Source organism: Dermacentor variabilis, chromosome 5 (genome assembly GCF_050947875.1).
Source record: "Dermacentor variabilis isolate Ectoservices chromosome 5, ASM5094787v1, whole genome shotgun sequence".
Classification (NCBI taxonomy): domain Eukaryota; kingdom Metazoa; phylum Arthropoda; class Arachnida; order Ixodida; family Ixodidae; genus Dermacentor; species Dermacentor variabilis.
In genome coordinates, this window is record NC_134572.1 from 163776127 (window position 1) to 163797019 (window position 20893).

The window sequence follows — 20893 nt, forward strand, 5'->3', positions numbered from 1 at the left end:
GTATGCGCAGTAGTATGGGCATGTGAAGCATGAACAGCTTTTTGGTGACTTATGTGAAGCGATATAGTCGATGAGCGGGAGTGACGACGGCGTGGTTAATCGTCGAGTGATAAAATTTGTGTAAAGTGGAAAGCCTCGAAATGTTGCGGCGGCATTCAAGACTGAGAAAGTTGGCCGCAGATTTTAGTGCTATGACGCTATATATTTATATAGGGGTATTCAGTATAAATGAACCTTGCAGCGCGATTTCGGGCCGATTCCAACATGTTTGAAAGGTTAATCTGCTGGGGCTCCCAAACTGCGCTGGCGTACTCGAGTTTAGGTCGTACCAGCGTTAGGTAAGCAAACATTTTCACAGAGGACGGCGTGTGATGCAAGTTCCGACATAAATTAGCGAGGGTGCGGTTAGCATCGTTTGTGATGTTAATTACGTGAAACGACCATGTAAGATCCCCAGATAGGCAGATGCCAAGATATTTATATGAGTGCAGGGAAGATATTTGGCAACCGTTATTTGTGTAACAAGTTGTGGAGTACGACGACCGATGGTGGAAGGGAGTAAGGGCAGTTTTCTTTGTGTTGAGGTACATCAACTACATGTCACACCATTTTTCGACGCGATGCAGATAATTTTGGAGCTCGGTAGAGTGAAGTTTGCTGTTGATGCTGCGGTAGATAACACAGTCGTCGGCGAATAATCGAATGTTAGAGGAGATATTATTGGGAAGATCATTCATATAAATTAGGAAAAGCAAAGGACCCTGAACCGTGCCCTGGGGCACGCCCGAGACAGCCGGTGCGTTACGAGACGTACGGTTGTTAGCCCACACATACGGCTGAAGATTAGTGAGGAAGTCACGCACCCACTTCAGGAGAAGGGAGTTAAGGTTTAAATGTGCGAGTTTAAGTAGAAGGCTTTGGTGAACAACTCTGTCAAAAGCTTTCTCAAAATCTGAAAAGAGGGCGTCGACGGCCACGCCCACGTCTAGGCTGCAGCTGATATCGTTAATGAACAGGGCTAGTTTGTTAGAGCATGAACGATCTTTTAGAAACCCATGTTCCAGGGATGAAACATATTTGCAGGTGTAAATTTTATAATCTGTGAATAAATTATGTGCTGCATTACTTTTGAAGGGGCACTTGTAATTGATGTGGGGCGATAGTTTTTTCACGATGTTTCGGGGCCGTTTGTGTGCATATGAATTATTTTGCGAACCTTCGAGTCATGAGGCACAATGCCGGTCACGAGGTATTGTTGGAAAACCTGCGCTAAAAGAGCACTGGAAATGTAGTTTGTGTATATTAGGATATTTGCATTATTGAAATCAATTCCAGCTGACGATGTTAGTTTCAGGCACTCAATTAGTCTTATTATTCCGTTGGCTTCAAATGTTAAGCCAGGTATCGCATGGTGATCAGAGTAGGAATAATCTTGCAGATCACCTACAAGCTCGTCAGTAAACACGGAAGAGAAAGTAGACATTAGTATTTCAGCGAGGTCCTGGTTTCGCACGGGAAAGTTGGTCACCACTGAGTGATATAGGTGGACAAGATTTAGGGTTGACAACTTGCCAGAATTGCTTACGATTATTTCGTAGCATAGCCGGTGATATGTATGATAGGAAGGAACGTTTAAGTTAGGCGGCAGGAGTGTCGAATTCCTTTTCAATGATGTGGTACCTAATCCATGCGGAAAGTGTGTTAGAGTGTTTTGCCGAACCAAATAGTCTTTTCTTCTTGTTTTTTAGGTGCTTTAAGGCGTTGTTTTACCACGGTTAAGCTGGACGTTCTATTACGGGGATGGTGGGGACGTATGAATCAACTAATTCTTTTATTTAATTTCTGTACAGGGACCAGTTCGACTCGACTGAACGTGGAGAAAAGACATTGATAAAATCTGTAGAAAACTCGTTTGAATCCTTGCTAATGGCGCCAGAGTCACCTTTATCATAAAGTGTTGACGTCTTTGTCGGCTTTTTATTGCGTGTTGCGTCACAAGAATATGTACCGTGATGTACCGCGTGACCACTGAGACCAGGTAAGTGCGTGAGGGGTGGAATGTGATCGGGATGGATTGCGAACACGAGGTCTAGCATGCTGGGCGAACGTGCGCTTTCTCTTGGTAGTCTTCATGTCAAGCTCAGGTAAGTGAAATGTAAGGCATGTGGTAATAAAATCGCTTTCGATGGAACTTTTCGGTGCTGTGAGGGCGAGATCGTACCACGTTATTGAGGGAAAATTGAAATCAGCAAGTCAGAGTAACGCAGATGGGGGATGCAATACAAGCTGCATACAAGAGGATAGCTGTGATTTGACCAACATGAACGATAACGTTTCAGAAGGAAGCGAGGCTTGAATTTGTTTTTTCGCTATATAAGAAATTATTACTGGTGTGTGAAATTTTGCGTGTATACATCCTATACTATTCCATGAACACTGTGATCTATGTCTGGACACAATGTATCAGCAATATCAGGGAGTATTGCCGAAGAGGCCAAACATGTCTTCCACGGCAGCGTTGTACAGTGCTCCAGCCGTGCCATATCAAGAAATGGCAATAGCCTATTCCTGTCAGTACAATATTGGAGGATTTCAATCGCCAACATTGCTTGAAGGTGTGCCGTGTCAGAGGAAATGAAAACAAAAAACAGTATACAGTGCCCCAACGGCGTCTCGCATCAGTTTGTCCTCGTAAAATCTGTAGCAATGCAAAAGAAGTATTGTTCCTGCGTGAACGAGAAAATATGCTGTCTCTTTAAAGCGATCTCAAAATAATATTTTCGTGATTGGTTGCTTTCTTAATAAAGAGCTGCTGGCCTACTAATCCTGACACTGAACTTCTATTTCCCCATGGCACAGTACAAATGTCACACAGTGCGCCAAGTCGCAGCGTAAATTTCATTGTGCGCAAGGTTAATGAAGCCTGTGTAACACCGCAGATATGCTAAGCCATCTTCAAGCCATTTTATGCGCCGCTTCTTTTATCTACAACTCGTGCGACATAGCGACAGAGACAGTGAGAACAAGATTTGCTGAAAGTTATAATAGTTATGACTCAAACAGTGGAACTCGACCACTGAGGGGATTTGGATAAGAACAACGCACCCAGAAATGGAGCAACAAATTACCAGGGTACTTCATTGCTTTTTTATGGTCACTCAACTCCCCCGTAATGCTATAGGACCTTGTCAAACTCTAACTTTCTAGCAGATGGGTAGTGCGGCACAAGTTCAAAATGGCGGGTATACAGGTGATATTAGGGCCAAGGAAATAACGGCCGCCTCGAGAAGCAGGCGACTTGCAGGGTGTCGCTTCGTGCAATACTTGATCCTTCCGAAGGAACAAAGAGGTGCCTCACCGAACGCGATGCCACGTTGAACGCTTATCATGCATGTTGCGGAAGTAAGGTGACTGAGTGCGCCGTAGTCCGGTTCAAGTCTCCTTACTTGGACGCACGAATGTTTGCAATACTGCCGATGCCGTAAAGGTCAGCATATTTTTTCTCTATGTATATCCCTTGAATGCGAAAGAGGAGGAACCTAGCTGTTAAATGAAAGTTGAGGACTTTACAGATTAGGCGTGTATAAAGCTAGTGCAAAATAAAGTGACTCAAATTCAAGCTGCAATCAAAGGTAAACGCTATTTGTAATAGACACAATGTACATCGCTTTCTACGTCAGTTTAGTCGCGCAATGCTAGGTTAGAACGTCGTAGATAGAAGAAAATATTTACTATTGTTAAACAAAGAAAATATTCAAGAGACGATCAGCTGTGCCAGAGGGCACTTTTTCTAAATGTTGGAGATTATAGTGTTGTCGCTTGTTTGGGGTTGATCTTGCGAAAGCGCAAGGCTTTAAGGCCACATCTTTTGTACAAAGGTCTCCCCACCATGTTGCATATTCTTTGAAGACACAACGTTTCTACTGAAGTGCAGTCGCAGGATCTTAACCACATCAACAAAATCAACTCATAGGAAAGTTTAATAGACCAAACTGGATGCGCTGCAACATGAAATAACACTAAACAATGTGGCTCCAAAAATGCTTCCTCTCTAAAATCATACTTGTTTCACACAGTCATTTCCTCGCTCACATTCATTCCGATCCGCTGCTCTATCGACCACAATTTTTTTTGCTCACATATTGCATGATTGGTGCATTGCGGACGGAGCAAATGTGGGTGCTATTCGCCGGTTCATCATTACTTCTCAATCGTAACTGAAACCCCGGGAGAACCATATTTGCCTGGCGGTAATCACGATTCAAAGGCTTCGGTGAAAATCTGCCAGCTTGCTTGTCCAAGCGGAAAGAACAGCCTAGTCCGGTAACCCGGTGTCCTCCACTTACAGCATTATCATGGCAGTTAACGTCTAATGGGTGTAACATAAAATAATGGAATATTGGACTGGTTGGCATATATTAGAGCACTGCACGGGTCCAGGCTGACTCGAAAGCGCGCGCTTTCGTGGGCCCGGCCCGGACCCATTCTGTAGCCCTGATAGACCATCTGCCCTACAAAGTGCGTGGCCTGACCAGCTCCATCTGTTGGTCTTAATGACAACTAGGCGACCGCTACACCCCCGTTTGGTCTTTATTCTAAAAAAACTGTCTTCCTGCCTTCTAACTGTGCGCCCAACATTTCTTATTCATCTCTCGTTGCGCGGTCCTGAGCCTTTTCGCAACCTACCTTGTTAACCTGCAACCTCAATCCTCATATGTTAGCGCCGGAAGAATGCAGTGATTGTACACTTTTCTTTCATAAAATAAAGGTAAGCTGGTGGTCGTGATTTTCCTACGCCAGCCGTATGTGCTTCAACCCTTTCTTTCTCTGTAGATTTCTTTCTCATCATGAGGGCACTGGTGAGTAACTCAACTGTCTTAGATAAACATATTATTGCACAGGTTCCACAAGCATTCAAAGCGTTTTTCGGCGAGCCCGGGTAGAGCCTAGGCTCGAAGCCGTTGGCCCGGGACGGGCTCGGGAATGAGGCCGCCGGCCCAGGCCGGACTCAGGCCCGCTTATTAAAAGGACTTTGTGGGGCCTTCGAGCACGTGCGAACGTTATGCATTGCATCGTCCAAGCATTCTGTGCTGAACTGAAGTGACCCGTGCAAAGAGCTGGCTCTTAGTACACCTTAGCAAAAAAACAGAAAAAGAGATGTTCTCATTTTTTTTTGAAAAACGAACATTGTTTCCGCGTAAGGAAAAATGAATAACACAAGCAAGAAACACTATTCAAACCACTCCTCTGTTACCGCTTTTCTGATTGCACTTTACAACTCTCGATACTATTGATATCTTAGCGTTAACGCCAGGGGTGTGTCTGTCTACTTGTGTGTTCATGTTACGCTGTATGCTCGTTAATACGAAACTCTCCGGTAAATAAACCAAAGATAACCCGCTCAGATGAAACTGAATATATAAATTCAAACGAAGAATACAAATTTATTTGAATGTCAGTAGTGAACTTGAAAAGCTGAGTTTCGCAGCGAGACAACGCCAAGAACACGTGTTCGCAGTTGTAGCAGCAAAAAAATTATAATTGAGGCATTGAGAAACCGGGGAATTAATAATGTACTCGAGATGATTATGCGCTGCATTGTTAGCGAAATAGGACGATAATTACATGACTTGCCGCAATCGGCTGATTTGAATACCAAAAGTTCCGCAGTGGTTTTCTTGTCATCGGGTATGGTGCGCTCACAAAGAGATGCAGCAGCAACTATAGCATGCAGTGCGTGGCTGGAAATAATGCTCGTAGATTTTAGCACCTTTCCAAGGACGATATCTGAGCGGGCAGCATCCGAAGTGCTGAGTTCAATAATAAAATTCAATATATATTCAGCTTTTATGATGACGGGTGGAATCTGGAAGGAGTTATACCTAAAAAGAAATACATATTGCAGAGCTGTCGTGGTAAAAAAAAGAACATAGGAATGAGACCATTCCAGCACTTTGCTGGCCGGCTGTTTAATTTAAAAAAGACGAGTTAAAAAACACGTTGCGTGTTCCCTCTACTTACAGGAAATCAAGAGAGGAATCCCACGAGCGCAGCGTAATTATGCCAGACAATTCGCAACAGCGTTAAACGAGCACACAGTAGAAAAGAGAAACTCAAGCCGAATCGGTGCGAGGGACAATATATTCGCTCAGCCGCGCTATTCGGTGTCCTCGAAGAAGCCGTCGACGTCGCCCCACCGGTGCTCGAGAAGCTCCTTCCAGAACTCGGCGGCGCGCTCCTCCGAGCGCTTCTCGAGGTCCGGCAAGCAGTCCAGGATCTCGTAGCGCAGCAGCGAGGCCAGCACCGAGAACCGGTCGCCGTCGAACAGCGCCATGCACGAGCGCCGCAGCTCGTGCTGCAGGTAGCGCGCGCGCCAATCGTTGAAGCAGTCGCAGGCGCTGCGGAAGTCGTCCTGCATCTGAGAGATGAGGTGGCGCCGAGCCTCGGCCATGTCGCGACGCAGCTGCCTGCGCTCGGATTCGCCCGCCTCGGCCTCGAGGCAGTTCCTGCAGTCTGCCACGAACTGCGTGTACCTGCGTGTGACCGGTGTACGCGGGGCGCCCTAAGTGGCTATGTGGGGAACGCCAACATACGTTAAAGCTCTTAAGCGATCGCTTCAGTCACCGAGTTCGACGCCAAAAATGATTAACGGACCTCGGGGAGACGCCCTATTGGGAAGGGCGTTGGAATAACGTTACCTATCTGGTGGTTCTGTCATTGTCGTCATCATTATCACCGTATTTGTGTTCACGGCAATACGAACGCATCTACTAGCAAACTCCAATTACTCCTATCTTGCGCCAGCTACTTCCGTCTTAAACCTGCAGTATTCGGAATATCATCGTGCTAACACTTTGGTGCCGTTTGCAACTGCACTTACCGTTTCGCGCCCCCCCCCCCGCCATTTTGTAGCCCTGATGGACCATCTGCTTTACATATTACGTGGCCTTAACGTTTTTGCAAGCTACCTTGTTAACCTGCAACCTCAATCGTCGTATGTTAGCGCCGGTAGAATGCAATGATTGCACATGTTTCTCTCATTAGAAAAGGGTAAGCTGGTGATCGTGATTTTGTTACGCCAGCCATATGTGCTCCAACCCTTTATTTCTCTGTACATTACTTTCTCATTATGAGGGCGATGGTGAGTAAATGTCCTAGATAAACATACTATTGCACAGGTTCTACCTGCACACGGCCATTCTGAATTCTGGTTGTCTTGGTAAGCTATTCAACTTTAACTTGGTCCTCTTGATATCAATCTTCAATCCTCTTCTGAAATTTTGTAGGAGTGCAATATCACCTTATCAAGGTGACTGTTATTCAAGTATGTGATTTAATATTTCTTCAATATCTTGCAAAGTCCTTCTTATCTGATCGCTCGTTACACATGAAACTTTTCTTTCTTGTCTGTCACTCTTCCCACTCAAGGGTACGTGGCTGCTCTAGGCACTGTATAGTTCAAAATATGATTGCTTTGCTGCCTTTACTGCATGGTCGATATTGCTGATGAAATTTCCGTGTCTATCTTGTCCCTGCATACATCCTACTCTTTTTTATGTCATGTGTCCACACTAATTTCAAGCTGGTCCCTTTTCTTGCAACCTTATCCTTCCGATGTCATAAGTTCGCCAACTACTTACTTTTTTGTTGTTTGTCAGGCTCACTGTAAACCTAATTGGATCTGGATATTGGGATCTTATTGATATTGTCGCGATGCAGAACAGGACGTGCAGGCAAGAGACGATGACGAAGAAATTTTCATGCTGGGGCGCTTCAGCCGCCATGTTCTAGTGTCAGCTGGTGCCGTCAGCATTCGTCTTGCGTAAAGAACATTCGCGCTTGTCTCCACCGGGCAACATATTGGTGGACGTACGGGGTAACAACAGGGAGCTCCGCAGTGGTCGCCGCGTGAGCCCTGACACGATGATCGACAGCCAAAGCGCCACAATGACGGACCACCCATCTCCAGTGCCGCAGAGTCTGACCTCCATCGTGTTGTCCCAGCCACGAGACCCAGGGACATTCAATGGCATCGATGACACGGACGTTGAAGATTGGATTTCCTGGTAGGAACGTCTAAGCAAAAATAATCGCTGGGACGTACCCAACGCTAATGCTAGCGAATGTGATATTCTACCCCCCAGAAACTGCGCTAGCATGGTACGACAGCCACGAACACAACATGAATTGGGACGTCTGCAAGCAGAATCTTCTTGACCTCCTTGGAAAGGCCTTTGGCCATTAGCTGGCAGCAGAGAAGGAGCTGTCGACGCGTGCTTAAACGCCAAACGATTCTTGCGTGGCATATATTCAAGATGTCCTGCGCTCTTTCGTAAAGCTGACAAAGACATGCACGAGACCGACAAGAATTGCCACATCCACTAGGGCATAGCAGATAGCTCGTTCAACCAGCTTATCCGCAAGAACTATGGCTCAGTGGACGCGATCGTCAGAGAGTCCGGCCATTTCCAACTGATGAATAGTCACCACTTTACCAAACAGGCCACCAAATACAGCTTCGACGTCTTCGTCTGAAGAACAGCTACGTGGACCTCCTCTGTGTGGACAAGAAAATTTCACGCGGTTAATTTTTATTCATCTAATTTCATTTATTTACCTTAAGGGCCCAGAATTGGGCTATAAATAAGGGAGGATAACAAGAAGAAGTAACTTCAAGTGGGGGTTATAAGCATGAAGAACCAAACACGAAATAGAGAACAGAACAGCATTAAGGAGATACAGTGCATCTAACATGACGTAATGATTATATAATGGAATAGCAGAAGATCGAGCTACAACACTATTTAGAATAACGCAACAAATACATGACAGTGATCAAAGGTAGTATAACAGGATAGCATAGTAGTTTAGAAAAGATCAGCTGGGATGGCAGGTTAGCTCATTTAGGTAGTTTAATCCGATTGTAATGAAGATAATTGCTTAATGTTGACAATGAATTGCGCATGGGCGTTCCACTCATTTATTGATAACACTAAAAATGAGTGCAAATATTTTTTAGTCCGTGCGAAGGGTGGGTATACTTCGAGTTGGTGGTCAACACGGGGAGTGATGCGGGCTGCTGGATGAATGAATTTGCATGAAAAGCCACTGTCGCGGCAATAAACACTATGAAAAAAGAATAATCGAGAATATTTTCTGCGTATTACCAGAGCTAAAATGCCAAGGCTTCTTTTTGTGGATGACACACTGTGATAACGAGAATACGAGGATAAGATGAATATAGCGGCTTTTCTTTGAATTGATTACATCATGTTAGTACGGTATGCTTGATGTGGATGCCAGATGTTAGAAGCGCATTGTAATGATGGTTTCATTAGCGAATTAAATGCCTGAAGTTTGGTGTGAGGATTAGCAATGCGTAAGCGACATTCTAGAACGCCAAGCTTTCTAACAGCTTTGCTAGTAATTAGTTCTACACGTTCATCCCATTTTAGATTGCAAGTGAATAGAACTTCTAAGTATTTATTCGGCGAAACTGTTTCAACTGCACAATTGTTAATTAGGTACCCGTTAGGCAATAAAGTGAGACTGGGACCAACTTTGTGGTGCTTAGTTTTCTCGATGTTAATTTTCATGTGGCGTCTGCTTTGCATTCTGATAGAGTCGTTAAGTGGGATTGCAGGGTTAAAGTGTCGTTATGGTCTGGTATGCCTTTATATATTACGCAGTCATAAGCAAAACGACGTATGGAAGACTTTATGTTAGTAGATATATCGTTTATGTAAATTAAATATAGCCGTGGTCCCAAAACTTATCCTTCTGGGACTCCACCCTTGACATGCGTGTAGTGCGATACGCAATGATAATTTTTAACACTGTGAAGTCTGTTGGTTAGAAAGCCCTTAATCGAGATACATTTTCTGTCATGTAGCTGTAGGCTACGTAGTTTTGTTAGTACACGTTGGTGAGGGACGCGATCGAATGCTTTGGAAAAATCAATAAAAATTGCATAGATGAAAAATGACCCATTGATGGAGTTGTGGAAATCGATTACTAGCTCCAAGAACTGGGTGTTGCAGGATCGGTTTTTCTGAAAGCCGTGTTGCTTTTCAATACGTCCTTGATTAGATTCAATGTGAACATTATTTGACTGTAGATGATATGCTCAAGTAATGTGTACTTGAGCATATAGATGTATAGATATCTCTATATATAGTATAGAGATATAGATAATAGATGTAAGAAAAATGGGTCGGTAATTTTTAGCGAAGTGTTTGATTCAGATTCAGATTTCAAGCAAGGAATTACATGCGCAATCTTCAGTGTTCAGTGTACAGTGACTGTTGAAAGATTAGTGATAAAAGGTGAGGTGAATTAACTGATGTTAGCTTCAAAAGATTTGCGCTGATACCATCCGGCCCAGCGCAAGGTTTGCATGGAAGCCTCTCTAATGCGCGTGCTACGCCGCTTTCTGCTATCGTGTAGCGGAAACTCGTGCGAAATTGCTTGCACTTGAGTGTCGCGCTCCCAAGTGCTGTTGTCACCATTATCGATAATTCTATAGGCTTCCCCTTCTCAACTTTGGGTCTGTTACCCATTTTCTTCCCGGTAACATGACAGTGGCCCGTCTGACACCTGTGCACGAGTACGAGATATCTTTGCTCGCGTCCAGTATTTCTGCCTCTGTGAGCGCTATCGTCGCGTGTTCCCGTTCGGCTTTGTCACCCGACCACGACGTTGATAAAATAATCACTACTGACCCCTCTCCAGCTCAAACTGAAGACCTTAGGCGCATTCTGTTTAGTTACCGCAATATTTTTAACTCCGATGACCACCTGCTTGACCAGGCAGCCGTAGTCACTCATCGGATTCACACCGGCGACGGGACAAGTTCATCGCCTCCCCTACCGCGTGTTTGTCGTAGAGCGCAGCATCATAAAAAGCGAAGCCGCGAAGATGCGGAAGAATATTATCGAGCCTTCCGCTAGCCCTTGGGCCCCACCAGTAGTCCTGGTCAAGAAGAAAGGCAACACCTGGAGATTTTGTGTTGGTTATCGCCATCTGAACAAGATCACTAAGAAGGACGTGTATCCATTGGCTGGTATCGGTGATGCACATGACTGTCTACATAGGGCAAAATATTTTTCATCGGTTGACCTCCGCTCGGCCTACTGACAGATCGCTCTTGATGAGAAGGATCGCGAGAAGACATCCTTTATTGGACCTCATGGGCTTTTTCAATTAAGAGTCATGCCCTTCAGGCTTTGAAATACCTAGCGCCGTTCGAGAGAATGATGGGCCCCTTTCTCTGAGGCGTGTAGTAGACCATCTGTCTGGGTTATCTCGACGACGTAATCATTTTCGGTACAATCTTTGAAACACACATTGAGCATCTCGCACTGTCCTTCTGTGTTTCGCGCTCCGAAACTTCAACTCAACTTGTCGAAGTGTTACTTCGGTCGTCGTAAAATAACCGTTCTCGGGCACATTGTAAATGCCAATAAAATTCAACCTGACCCGCTCAAAGTTACAGCCTAGCAAGACTTTCCTGTACCTTGCTATGTTAAGGACGTTTGCAGCTTCACAGGTTTATGCTCGTACTTTAGTCGCTTTGTTCAAAATTTTGCTAACGTTGCCTGCCCTCTCACCGAGCTTTTAAAGAACCTCGCTCTCGCGTGAGGACAGCGGCCGTCCGAAGCCTTCGCAGCACTCATCAGGCTCTTGACGAGCTCCCCAATTTTAGCCTACTTTGACCCTTGAGTACCCACTGAAATCCCTACAAATGCTAGTGGTAACGAAATTGGTGCTGTTCTTGCCCAGATTCAGCGTGGTCAAGAGAGCGTTATCGCTTACGCAAGCCGTCTTCTGTCTACTATTTTATCATGGAGCCAGAGTGCCTAGCGCGGGTGTGGGCGACAGCTAAGTTTCGCCCATACCTATGCGGTCGCCATTTTCGCCACCACGTGGTCTGCTGGCTCTCCTTGTTGAAGGAACCTACAGGAAGTCTTGGGTGTTGGGCATTGCCCATGCAAGAGTACACTTTTTCTGTAGTGTACAAATCCAGCCGTTTACATCAGTATGCCGACTGCTTGTCCTGCTACCCTGTTGACCCACCGGAAGCCACAGACCTCCAATCCGACGCCAGTGTTATGTCCATCTCAGGCTTCCTCCATATTGGCGATGAACAGCACCGTGATTCCTTTCAGCGAACCATCATAAAACGGTTAAGCTCGCAAACTCCTGATCCTTCCCTGCGTCGATAATGTATTTCCGACGGAGTCCTGTACAAACGCAACCTGCGCTCTGATGGTACTGACCTGCTGCTAGCAGTACCGGGGCACCTTCACCGCACCGTGCGTCAGAACTCCATGACGCGCCCACCGCTGGGCATCTCGGTGTTACTCGCACCTTTGACCGAGTCTGGTGCCGTTTCTTCTGGCTTAACCCCTACTGCTTTGTGTGCCGGTGAGTGAGTGCTTGCTACCTGTACCAACGCCAGAAGCCCACTCCCATGGCTCCAGCTGGGCATTTACAACCCATCCATATTCCCACAGAGCCTTTGTTTCGCGTGGGACTCGACCTACTTGGCCCATTCCCTTTGTCAACAAGGGCAACAAATGGATTGTGGTTGCAACCGGTTACACCATACGCTTCGCTATTACGGCAGCTGTTTCTAAAGATTGCACCACTGACATCGCGGATTTTCTCCTACACAACGTCATCCTGCACCACCGTGCTCCATGTCAGCTCCTGACGGATCGCGGACGTTACTTCTTGTCAAAGGTGATTCATGATATCATCCACCTGCGTTTTACTGAGCTTCAAATAGCCACTGCTTACCATCCAGAGACTTACGGTTTCACAGAGCGACTGAACAGAACGCTTACCGACATGCTAGATATGTGCGTTTCTCCAGACCAACAGGACTGGGTTGTCGCTCTGCCATATGTCACTTTCGCGTACAATTCGTCCCGTCATGACACTGCAGGTTACCGTTTTATCTACGGTTTGGCCGTGATCCCGTTTTGCCCCTGGACACTGTACTTCCACAAGTCGCACTGTCGCACACCGCTTATGCCCGTGATGCGATTTCTATGGCAGCACAGGCCCATCAGATGGCCCACGCTGGCCTCAGTGTTTTGCAGGCTTCCCAGAAGTCAAGTTACGATACGCACCATAGGGACGTGCCATATTTACCTGGCTCCCTCACGCTGCTATGGTCACCATCTCGCCGTGTGGGCCTATTGGAAAAGCTTCTGTCGCGATATTCAGGTCCCTAGCGAATTCTGCGACAGCTTTCGGACCTGACGTACATGACAGCTCCCGAAGGCCCAGGCCTGCCGTCAGTACAGCCAAGCACCGATGTTGCTCATGTCTCCCGTTTAAAGCCCTACATGCGTGCCTTTACCAGGCCCTAATCGTTTGAGCCGGGTCGGCGCTCCAACCCCGGCGGCGTAGTGTCGCGATGCAGAAAAGGATGTGCAGACAAGACATGATGACGAAGAAGTGTCGTTGTTGCTGGGTTGCAACGGCCAGCATGTTCTAGTATCAGCTGGGGCCTTAAGCATTCGCCTTGCATAAACAACATTCGTTCCTGTCTCCACCCCGCAACAATATTATTACGGCGAAACCAGGAATGCTGTCAAAGGCAGCAGAAAATCGTTTGACGTTTTGAAATAGGATGAATATCGGCAGCCATCTTGTTTGAGGTATTGTTGCCTTGCTTGTAAATAGTTTGTAAATACACCTTTACAAAGTGTGCAACGTAGCAAAGTGGGGGGAGGCGCTCCGTTGTGGTCTTCGCCTTGTACTGGACAGCAATACGAACGAAAACAGGACACGAAACTAGGCGGCCCTTATCAACGTCTACAACCCCGATGGTTGTCCTGGCTTAGCCACAGAATCCAGGAACGCTTTGTGGCACTAATCACATCAACATTGAAGACTAGATGGGCACATCTGTTGCGCACGTATGTCGGGCACGTATATTGGGCGCGTGAGTGCCCACACCACATGGAATCGGGCGATTGTGTTGGATAACCTGTTGTTCTGCTAACAAGTCATCGCGAAGTATCTGTATGATTACCACGTAATAAAGCTTAGCTACTGGGTCCCGTGTAAGCAGAAGCAGAGGGACTTTTTGTTCTGCCACCAAGTGGATGATTGCCGTTAAGAAAAAACTAGTGAACCGCGTCCAAACGCCCACACAATCATGTCTTTCACAGGTTTGCTTGCCCTGTGCGGTAAGGCCTACAGTGATTGGACTGTGTCCGACTATGTTGGCCTAGTACTGTCGGGATCGCTTACTACGCTTTCAACGTGCTCCCGAGGAAAAATTGAGTCTGTACAGGATACCATAAAACACTGTCAACGCTTTGAGAAGGCTAGGAGGCGCCGCATTGCAACTCCCTTCGCATGGCCACCGAACACCGTTTTGACATCCTTTTGTGACGACAGGCCCAGAATGCAGCGACCATTATCATCAAACACCCTGACGCGAATAGTTCGGCGAGAACTTGAAGCGATGTCGTCTGTAGCCCTTTATTCCCGCCCCAGTGAGCCTAGCTTGTCTACAGTAAAATTTGTGCAGGCAGTAGTCTGCGTAAAACTCGCTAATGTAGGAGCTTTGTGTGTGCAATAGCTGCTTCATAGCTCTCTAGTGCTTTTTCTCCTTCCGCTGATCAGTCGTATCCAGCACGCTACCGTAATCCAGCCGAGTGGCTAACCGCAAAAAATCGGCCAAACCATTTTGCCTGCCGGCGTATCGGTCATATTGCTCGACATTGTAATAGTGGTACTGTTTCGTCACCTCTGCAACTTCCTTTGTGTCAGTTTTGTGGAGTGAGCTGTGAGGTCGCGCCTCTAAGTTCGGGTGCCCCCACCGACATTGTGCATGTGTCTCCGCTTAAACCTTACTTTGCCGCGAGCTCGCCTCAATTATAGCCAGCAATGAGACGGCGCTTTTACAGGTAAAAATTAGGCTACGGCGCAACCAAGAATGGCACCAAGGACAAACCAAGACGATTTGATGGTATAGAGGTGGGAGCGGTTTCGGCAGCCACCTGTTTGATGCGTCGTTACCTTTCTTGTGCATAACTTGTATGTTATCCCTAATTTCCGCAGCGCAACAATGTTTATTTTATTGATCTACTTATTTAAAAATAATTGAGAGGCTCCGTAAATACGGATATTACGTCACGATGTTAGGCTGGCACAAAAAGTGATTTCATTATGGAGGTAATATCTATTTGGGAGCCTATATTTAAGGTAAGCGTGTCCTACCGAAGGTAGTTATGGAAACATCTCTGCCAGTTCCATGCTAAAGGCATCGGGGTCAGTATTTTAGCGAGGTAATCTCGTAGGTCGTGGAAGGTGGCGCTATTGTTAGATTTTGTGCGGCCGAATTGGCTATTGGACTTTGAAATAGACGACTGCATTGTATTTGCAAGAAAATATATAACTTTCGAGATATCTTCAGGCGATCTGCTGTACCTTCAAAGCTTTAAATATTTTTTTTGCTCTGCTATGCGCTAGTGAAGGTTATAGGAGGGTAATTGGTTAAACAAATGTTATCTCTCGATCTCAATATGAGGGTGATTTTGCCAACCTTCCAGTCAACAGGGAGCTTTGTCCTATTCAAGCTTTATTATTTCTTTATTACGTCATTTGTTGCCTGGTAGCGATTGCCCCTTCGTTGTCTTGGTGCTTTTCTTTTAATCTCAGTTGCGGCCTCTGAGGATACTCTAGTTACGGTTTCATTCATTATCTTTATTTTAGCTTCGCCTTCCGGTTCGAAAGCCGCGTATTTGTGCGAGAGCACTAGCGTGAACAAATGTGTTTTCCCCGTGTTACTGATTCTACTGGACTGTTTTTTCTTGGTTATCTTGCTCTTTCACTATTCAAATTCAGAGCAATTATTGACCTCATAACCTGTGATCAATGTCCTTTACTTTACGCAACACTGCATAGACCTATCACAACGCTGGGGTTGGAACACAGTATGAAATCTAATTGATTTCTTGTTTACCTGTTGGACGTTTTCGAAGTCCACGTTCTGTTGTGTTGCTATCACAAAAAGGGTATTGATTATTCTAAATCGTTCCTCCCCGGAAGTTTCATAAACATATATGCTCTACTGTTCATAGAGTCGATAGCGTAGAAGCTAGCTGCATTTTCCCCAGGCTACTTTTCTCCAACTTTCACATTAAAGTAATCCTCGACTGCGTATGCTGAGCGTGCACGTTTCTCAGTGCTAAATCAACGTCCCCATAAAACTGTTCCATTTCTTCATCGTTACGAAGAGACAACGTAGCCTACGTTTCTTATATATGTAGCGAAAATTTCAAATTTTTTTATTACTGCTGTACTCTTTCATTAGGGATTTAGATCATCGATCTTGCCTGCTTTGCCATCCTTAATCATATATCTCACACCATGTTTCCTCTAACCTGTAAAAGCTTGGTAGCCAAAAGCATGACCAAAGGTACAACACTGTATATGACTTACCACTTCTCCTGGCCTGACTAAGCCCATTGATATTGAAGGCCCGATGCCAGGTAATTCCTCAAAAATTACTAAGCTAGCTTCACTTGAGAGGTTTTGCGTCTTGGACGCTGTCAGGCTGAGTTATCGGAGGCGGTCTGTCTGAATCCGGATAAACTTAGCGGCCTCTGCTACGTTGTAGGCCTGAGCCCCGCCTCGGTCGGGTGCCCCGCAGCCGCAGGGTTCTGAGGGCCCGGGGTTAATTGCTGGATTCAAAACGGACGTACACAAATAAGACCGAGTTCTGTTCTGGAGAGGGGGTGCCCTGAAGCTGAATGGGCCTTCCTAATTTGGTTGAACGCGGACTAATGTAGTCGTACACTCGCTCTTGGCCACCGTTTTCTGTTCTTGTTCCCCAACACCGGGTGCCATTTCAAGTTTGAAAAATTATTGGTATGGAAGAGAATTCGAGCTCTGGGCCTTGGGTTTAGATAACACCTGCTCCACGACATGACCTCCCACAGTTTTGTAATGCGAGCCTAATGCTCGGAGCACGAGTGCTTTCGCATTCTACCTTCATAGAAATAGAGCGACCGCACCTCGGAATCGACCGCACGACATTGTGCTCTGCAGTAGGAAGAATGCTGTATGCACGTAGTCACCGCAGCAGTTACAATAAGGCTAAGGCGCATGTCAATAAAATAAGTGCTTTTGACGCTTCCAAGGGGAGCGCTTTTTCAGGCATACCATGCATGTTTGCAGACAACACGCTACATAGCATAGCTTATAGGATGCTGGCCTCGGTTGCGTCATGCCAGGGAACTGTTGGAAAATTGATTTATGATTATAGCTTGCGGGTGAGCCAAGTTTACGAATAGAAAGGCCATACAGATCTAAGAATGGTTTAGGGTGCATTATCACCCAAAAGCAGCATAAGAAAGAGTAGTATGGAAAGGGTCTGTAGGGAACGATAACAAAATACGTCGCTCGGCTTAACAAGTCAGTTTAGGCCACATGTTTTACTATTACAGGAAGTTGACACCCATGAAGACCTCGATACAAGAGAATGGACTCTAAGTATTCATTTGGCCATCGGGAGTGCATGTTATATTTTGTGAGCTTATCTACGACTATATTTCAGACCGTATCCGCACAAAAATATTATGCAAGAATTGTTTGTAAGATAATATTTCAGTCCATCCTGATAACGGACATACAGAAAAGATGGCTGATCAACGGCATGGAACGCTTTGGAAAAAAAGAGAAAACTGTGAAAGGAGCTCCTGATTTGGTGATTTTTCATGGTGGCCATGAGATTGACTTATCATGGCTCAAGAATATTGTAATTCAATGTGGCGTTATTCTGTTAACATACCGGGAGATACTGGTCAGAGAATTCATTTTATGTCGCTTTATTTCTCGAGAGTTCCGATCTTTTTCTCAGTTCTTTTACCAGAAAAAAACTGGCAGCCTTAATAAATTGTTTTATTGAGTCATAAAATTTTTCGTTAAATGCAAGAGAAGTAACAAATTTCGGCGCCATATTTGGCGAGGAGGACAGTTCTTGTAGTTTCAATGTAACCATACTCAGGTAAAGCTACGTACCTTAAGCTCCTTATTGAACAACTGTTTAACAATTGCCCTCTTAGGGCAGTTAATGCAGGACGATGTGCCTGTTGCGATGACATCACCTTCAGTTAATCGCGCCTGGTATGAGTCATGGGCAGACAGCGTCCCTGTTTTATGCGAAGCATACTAGCCGCACAACCACGCTCTGCCTTGCTGCGCCGCGCGCGGCTGCGTAGCTACCATATGACGTCATAACAGCTGCAAAAGCGGAGGCTCAACTCGTGCGCTCGCTTGCGGCCGCGTAGCTACATAGCCGGGTCTCAGCTCGTGCGCTCGCCTGCGGTCGCACAGATGGTACTGCGGCCTAACTCCCGCTCCTCCCGCTAGGGCACTGACGTCACAACAGCTGCAAGCCGGGCTCAACTCTTGCGCTCGCCTGCGGTCGCACAGCCGGTGCTGCGGCCTAACTCCCGTTCCTCCCGCTAGGGCACTGGCGTCATAACAGCTGTATAAAAGAGCGGCGCGCTCTCGTCGAGGCCAGTTGTATAGCGCGATGGCGGGAAAGGAAAGGGCCGCTCGTCAGACCGCAAAGCGCAAGTTACAAAGAGCCACGGAAACGGCCGAAGAACGAGGAGTTCGGCTTTCCATGCGACGTGCACAGTACGCGGCTAAACAGCAGCGTTCCTCCACAGAGTCCGAGGTAAAGGATGGAGTTGCGAGTGTATCTGGAAGTACTTCTACTCGCTCGGAGCGGCGAAATGCAACCAAGCGTAGAATACGTGCCGAAGAAACTCCGGAACAGAGGCAACAGCGTCTCGAAAAGGAACGTGCTTACAGGAAGAGGCAAAGCGAGAAACGAAAGGAGCAGCTCGCAGAAGAGATGGTTTTACTACAGACGCAAGAATACCGATATTGGTTTGAAAATAAAGGAATAAGCAGAGTAACGCATGAGTTGTTTCTTCGTCTAGCCGAACCAAATATAGCCAAGCAACAGCAGTTCACCAGGCTAAACAGTGGTTCAACAACTAAAATAAAGGCTAGTATGCTTCGCATCCTGGGCCTAACCTTAGCTAAGCCACAGCCATTTTTTAAATTTTATGTTCCATTATTGTATCAATAATTTATGTGATTCAACGTACTCAAGCTACTCAACAGTTGCGAGATACGTTCGAATGGAACACTCGGGATAAAAATTTAACCGCGGCTGCTGGGCGAAATACACGTAAACCTCGGTAGTCGGGCCTCTTTGCATTTGGCCTTCACTGACATGACACGGTCTCAAACGAAAGTGTGATTTTGCAGTCAGCAGCTATGAATTTTCTGCGATCACTGGCGCAGTGCCAGTGGTGCGTGGATTCTTTTCGCGCTCACCTGCAGTTCATGTCCTGACCGATCTGCTGGCAGATCTCTCCCCAGCGTGCCTCGATGTGCTCGTAGACAGCAAAGAGTTCGTCCCCGATGATGTAATGCCGAGCGTCACCGCGAGGATCCAGACTTTCGTCCTCCAAGTCTTCAAGAGAGTCCAGGATGGGGTCCACAGCCGAACGTAAGTCCCCAGTTAACTGCGTGTGCAATGGTGGCTCATGAAAGGCCACTGACCGGTGTCATTGATAAAACATTACCAGCAGAATTCTACCAGCACTTCACCTGCGGTGCATGAATCTCGAAAGATAAACTCGAAACGTGTCGAGGCAATACGTAGCACACACTGCAACTGAAAGCGTTAGGCGAAACTTATGCGGGAAGACGGCAGTAGGCATAGGAGAACGGGTTGGCGTAGCTGACATTAGGCAGTTTTAGGATAGCTTTTGTCGCCTTACGTACGTTACGCGTAAGCGTTACAGTGCGCGTCCTTTCAAGACCCTTAGTTTACCGTACGGAAATGCAAACGTAAGGAAGACGGATGGATGGGTGGATGGATCGATGGATGGATGGATGTTATGAGCGTCCCCTTTGGAAGGGGCGGTGGGTTGCGCTACCAAGTTCTTGCTATTATACTGCCTAATGTTCTACCTAGGTTAAAAAAAATCCACCTACCTTCCAAAATGAACTTCCAGAAATAAATTTTCTTACCTCCTATTGCGAACTTTGCTTTCGTACGTCTCCGTTTCTTCACCAATCTTCCATTCGCCTCTTACTGAACTCTAGTGCGGACATGTTTACTTTTCCCCTGCTATCGCTGAACCCAAGGACTTCAAGGAGGCCAGTGGTGCTTAAATCAACCGCTGGACAGACGTCCTCAAATTCTAATAAAACACGCTCCATCGTTTTGCTAGCTTTACCGCAGCAGGTACATGCTTCTTCTTCCTTCTTATATCTCGCTTTATAGGTGCATGTTCTAAGGCATCCTGATCTCGCTTCGAAAAGTAATGACCTTTCCCTTGAGCTATCATAAATCGTTTCTTTCCTTATTTCATTTTTTGCTCTTAAGTAGTTACTCATGGCGGGTTTCTTTTCCATTGCGGCCACCCATGAGATTATTTCAGCCTCTATGACTTTCCGCTTGACGTTCTTTGCTGCTGCGTTGCCCACCTTACAGGCCGCATACTTGCTGGTAACCTTCTTAGTTCTTTTCCTCCACTGTGAATCAATGTTTTTCTTGTACAGATACTTCAACACTCTCCTAGCCCATTTAATTTCTTCCATATTCCTCAGTCGTCGTTCATAATCAATTTTAATGTGAGCTTCCCTAATTTCAAAACTAGTCCAGCCCATATCAGCCTGCACAGCTTCATATGCAGTCTTCCCGTGAGCGCCCAATGCGAGGCAACTCATTGACCTTTGGTTGCCATCGAGTCCTGTTTGTACCCCTGATTTAAAGCAAACAGCCGCATTTCCAAGGTAATTCCTGGAACCCTTACAACTTTCCACATACCCTGGA

General features: G+C 46.1%; 1 protein-coding gene across 1 annotated transcript in view; it reads right to left on the minus strand.

The window, feature by feature from the left end:
* Positions 1–6123: 6123 nt before the first annotated feature.
* Positions 6124–20893, minus strand: part of LOC142583303 (uncharacterized) — a 95829-nt gene continuing 81059 nt past the window's right edge. Inside the window, exons 6-7 of the mRNA XM_075693719.1 lie at positions 19384–19574; positions 6124–6533 (exon numbers count right to left, since the gene is read on the minus strand). Of these exons, the coding sequence (XP_075549834.1) occupies positions 6158–6533; positions 19384–19574 (567 nt within the window). The 3' untranslated portion in view covers positions 6124–6157. The remainder of the gene's footprint in view (positions 6534–19383; positions 19575–20893) is intronic.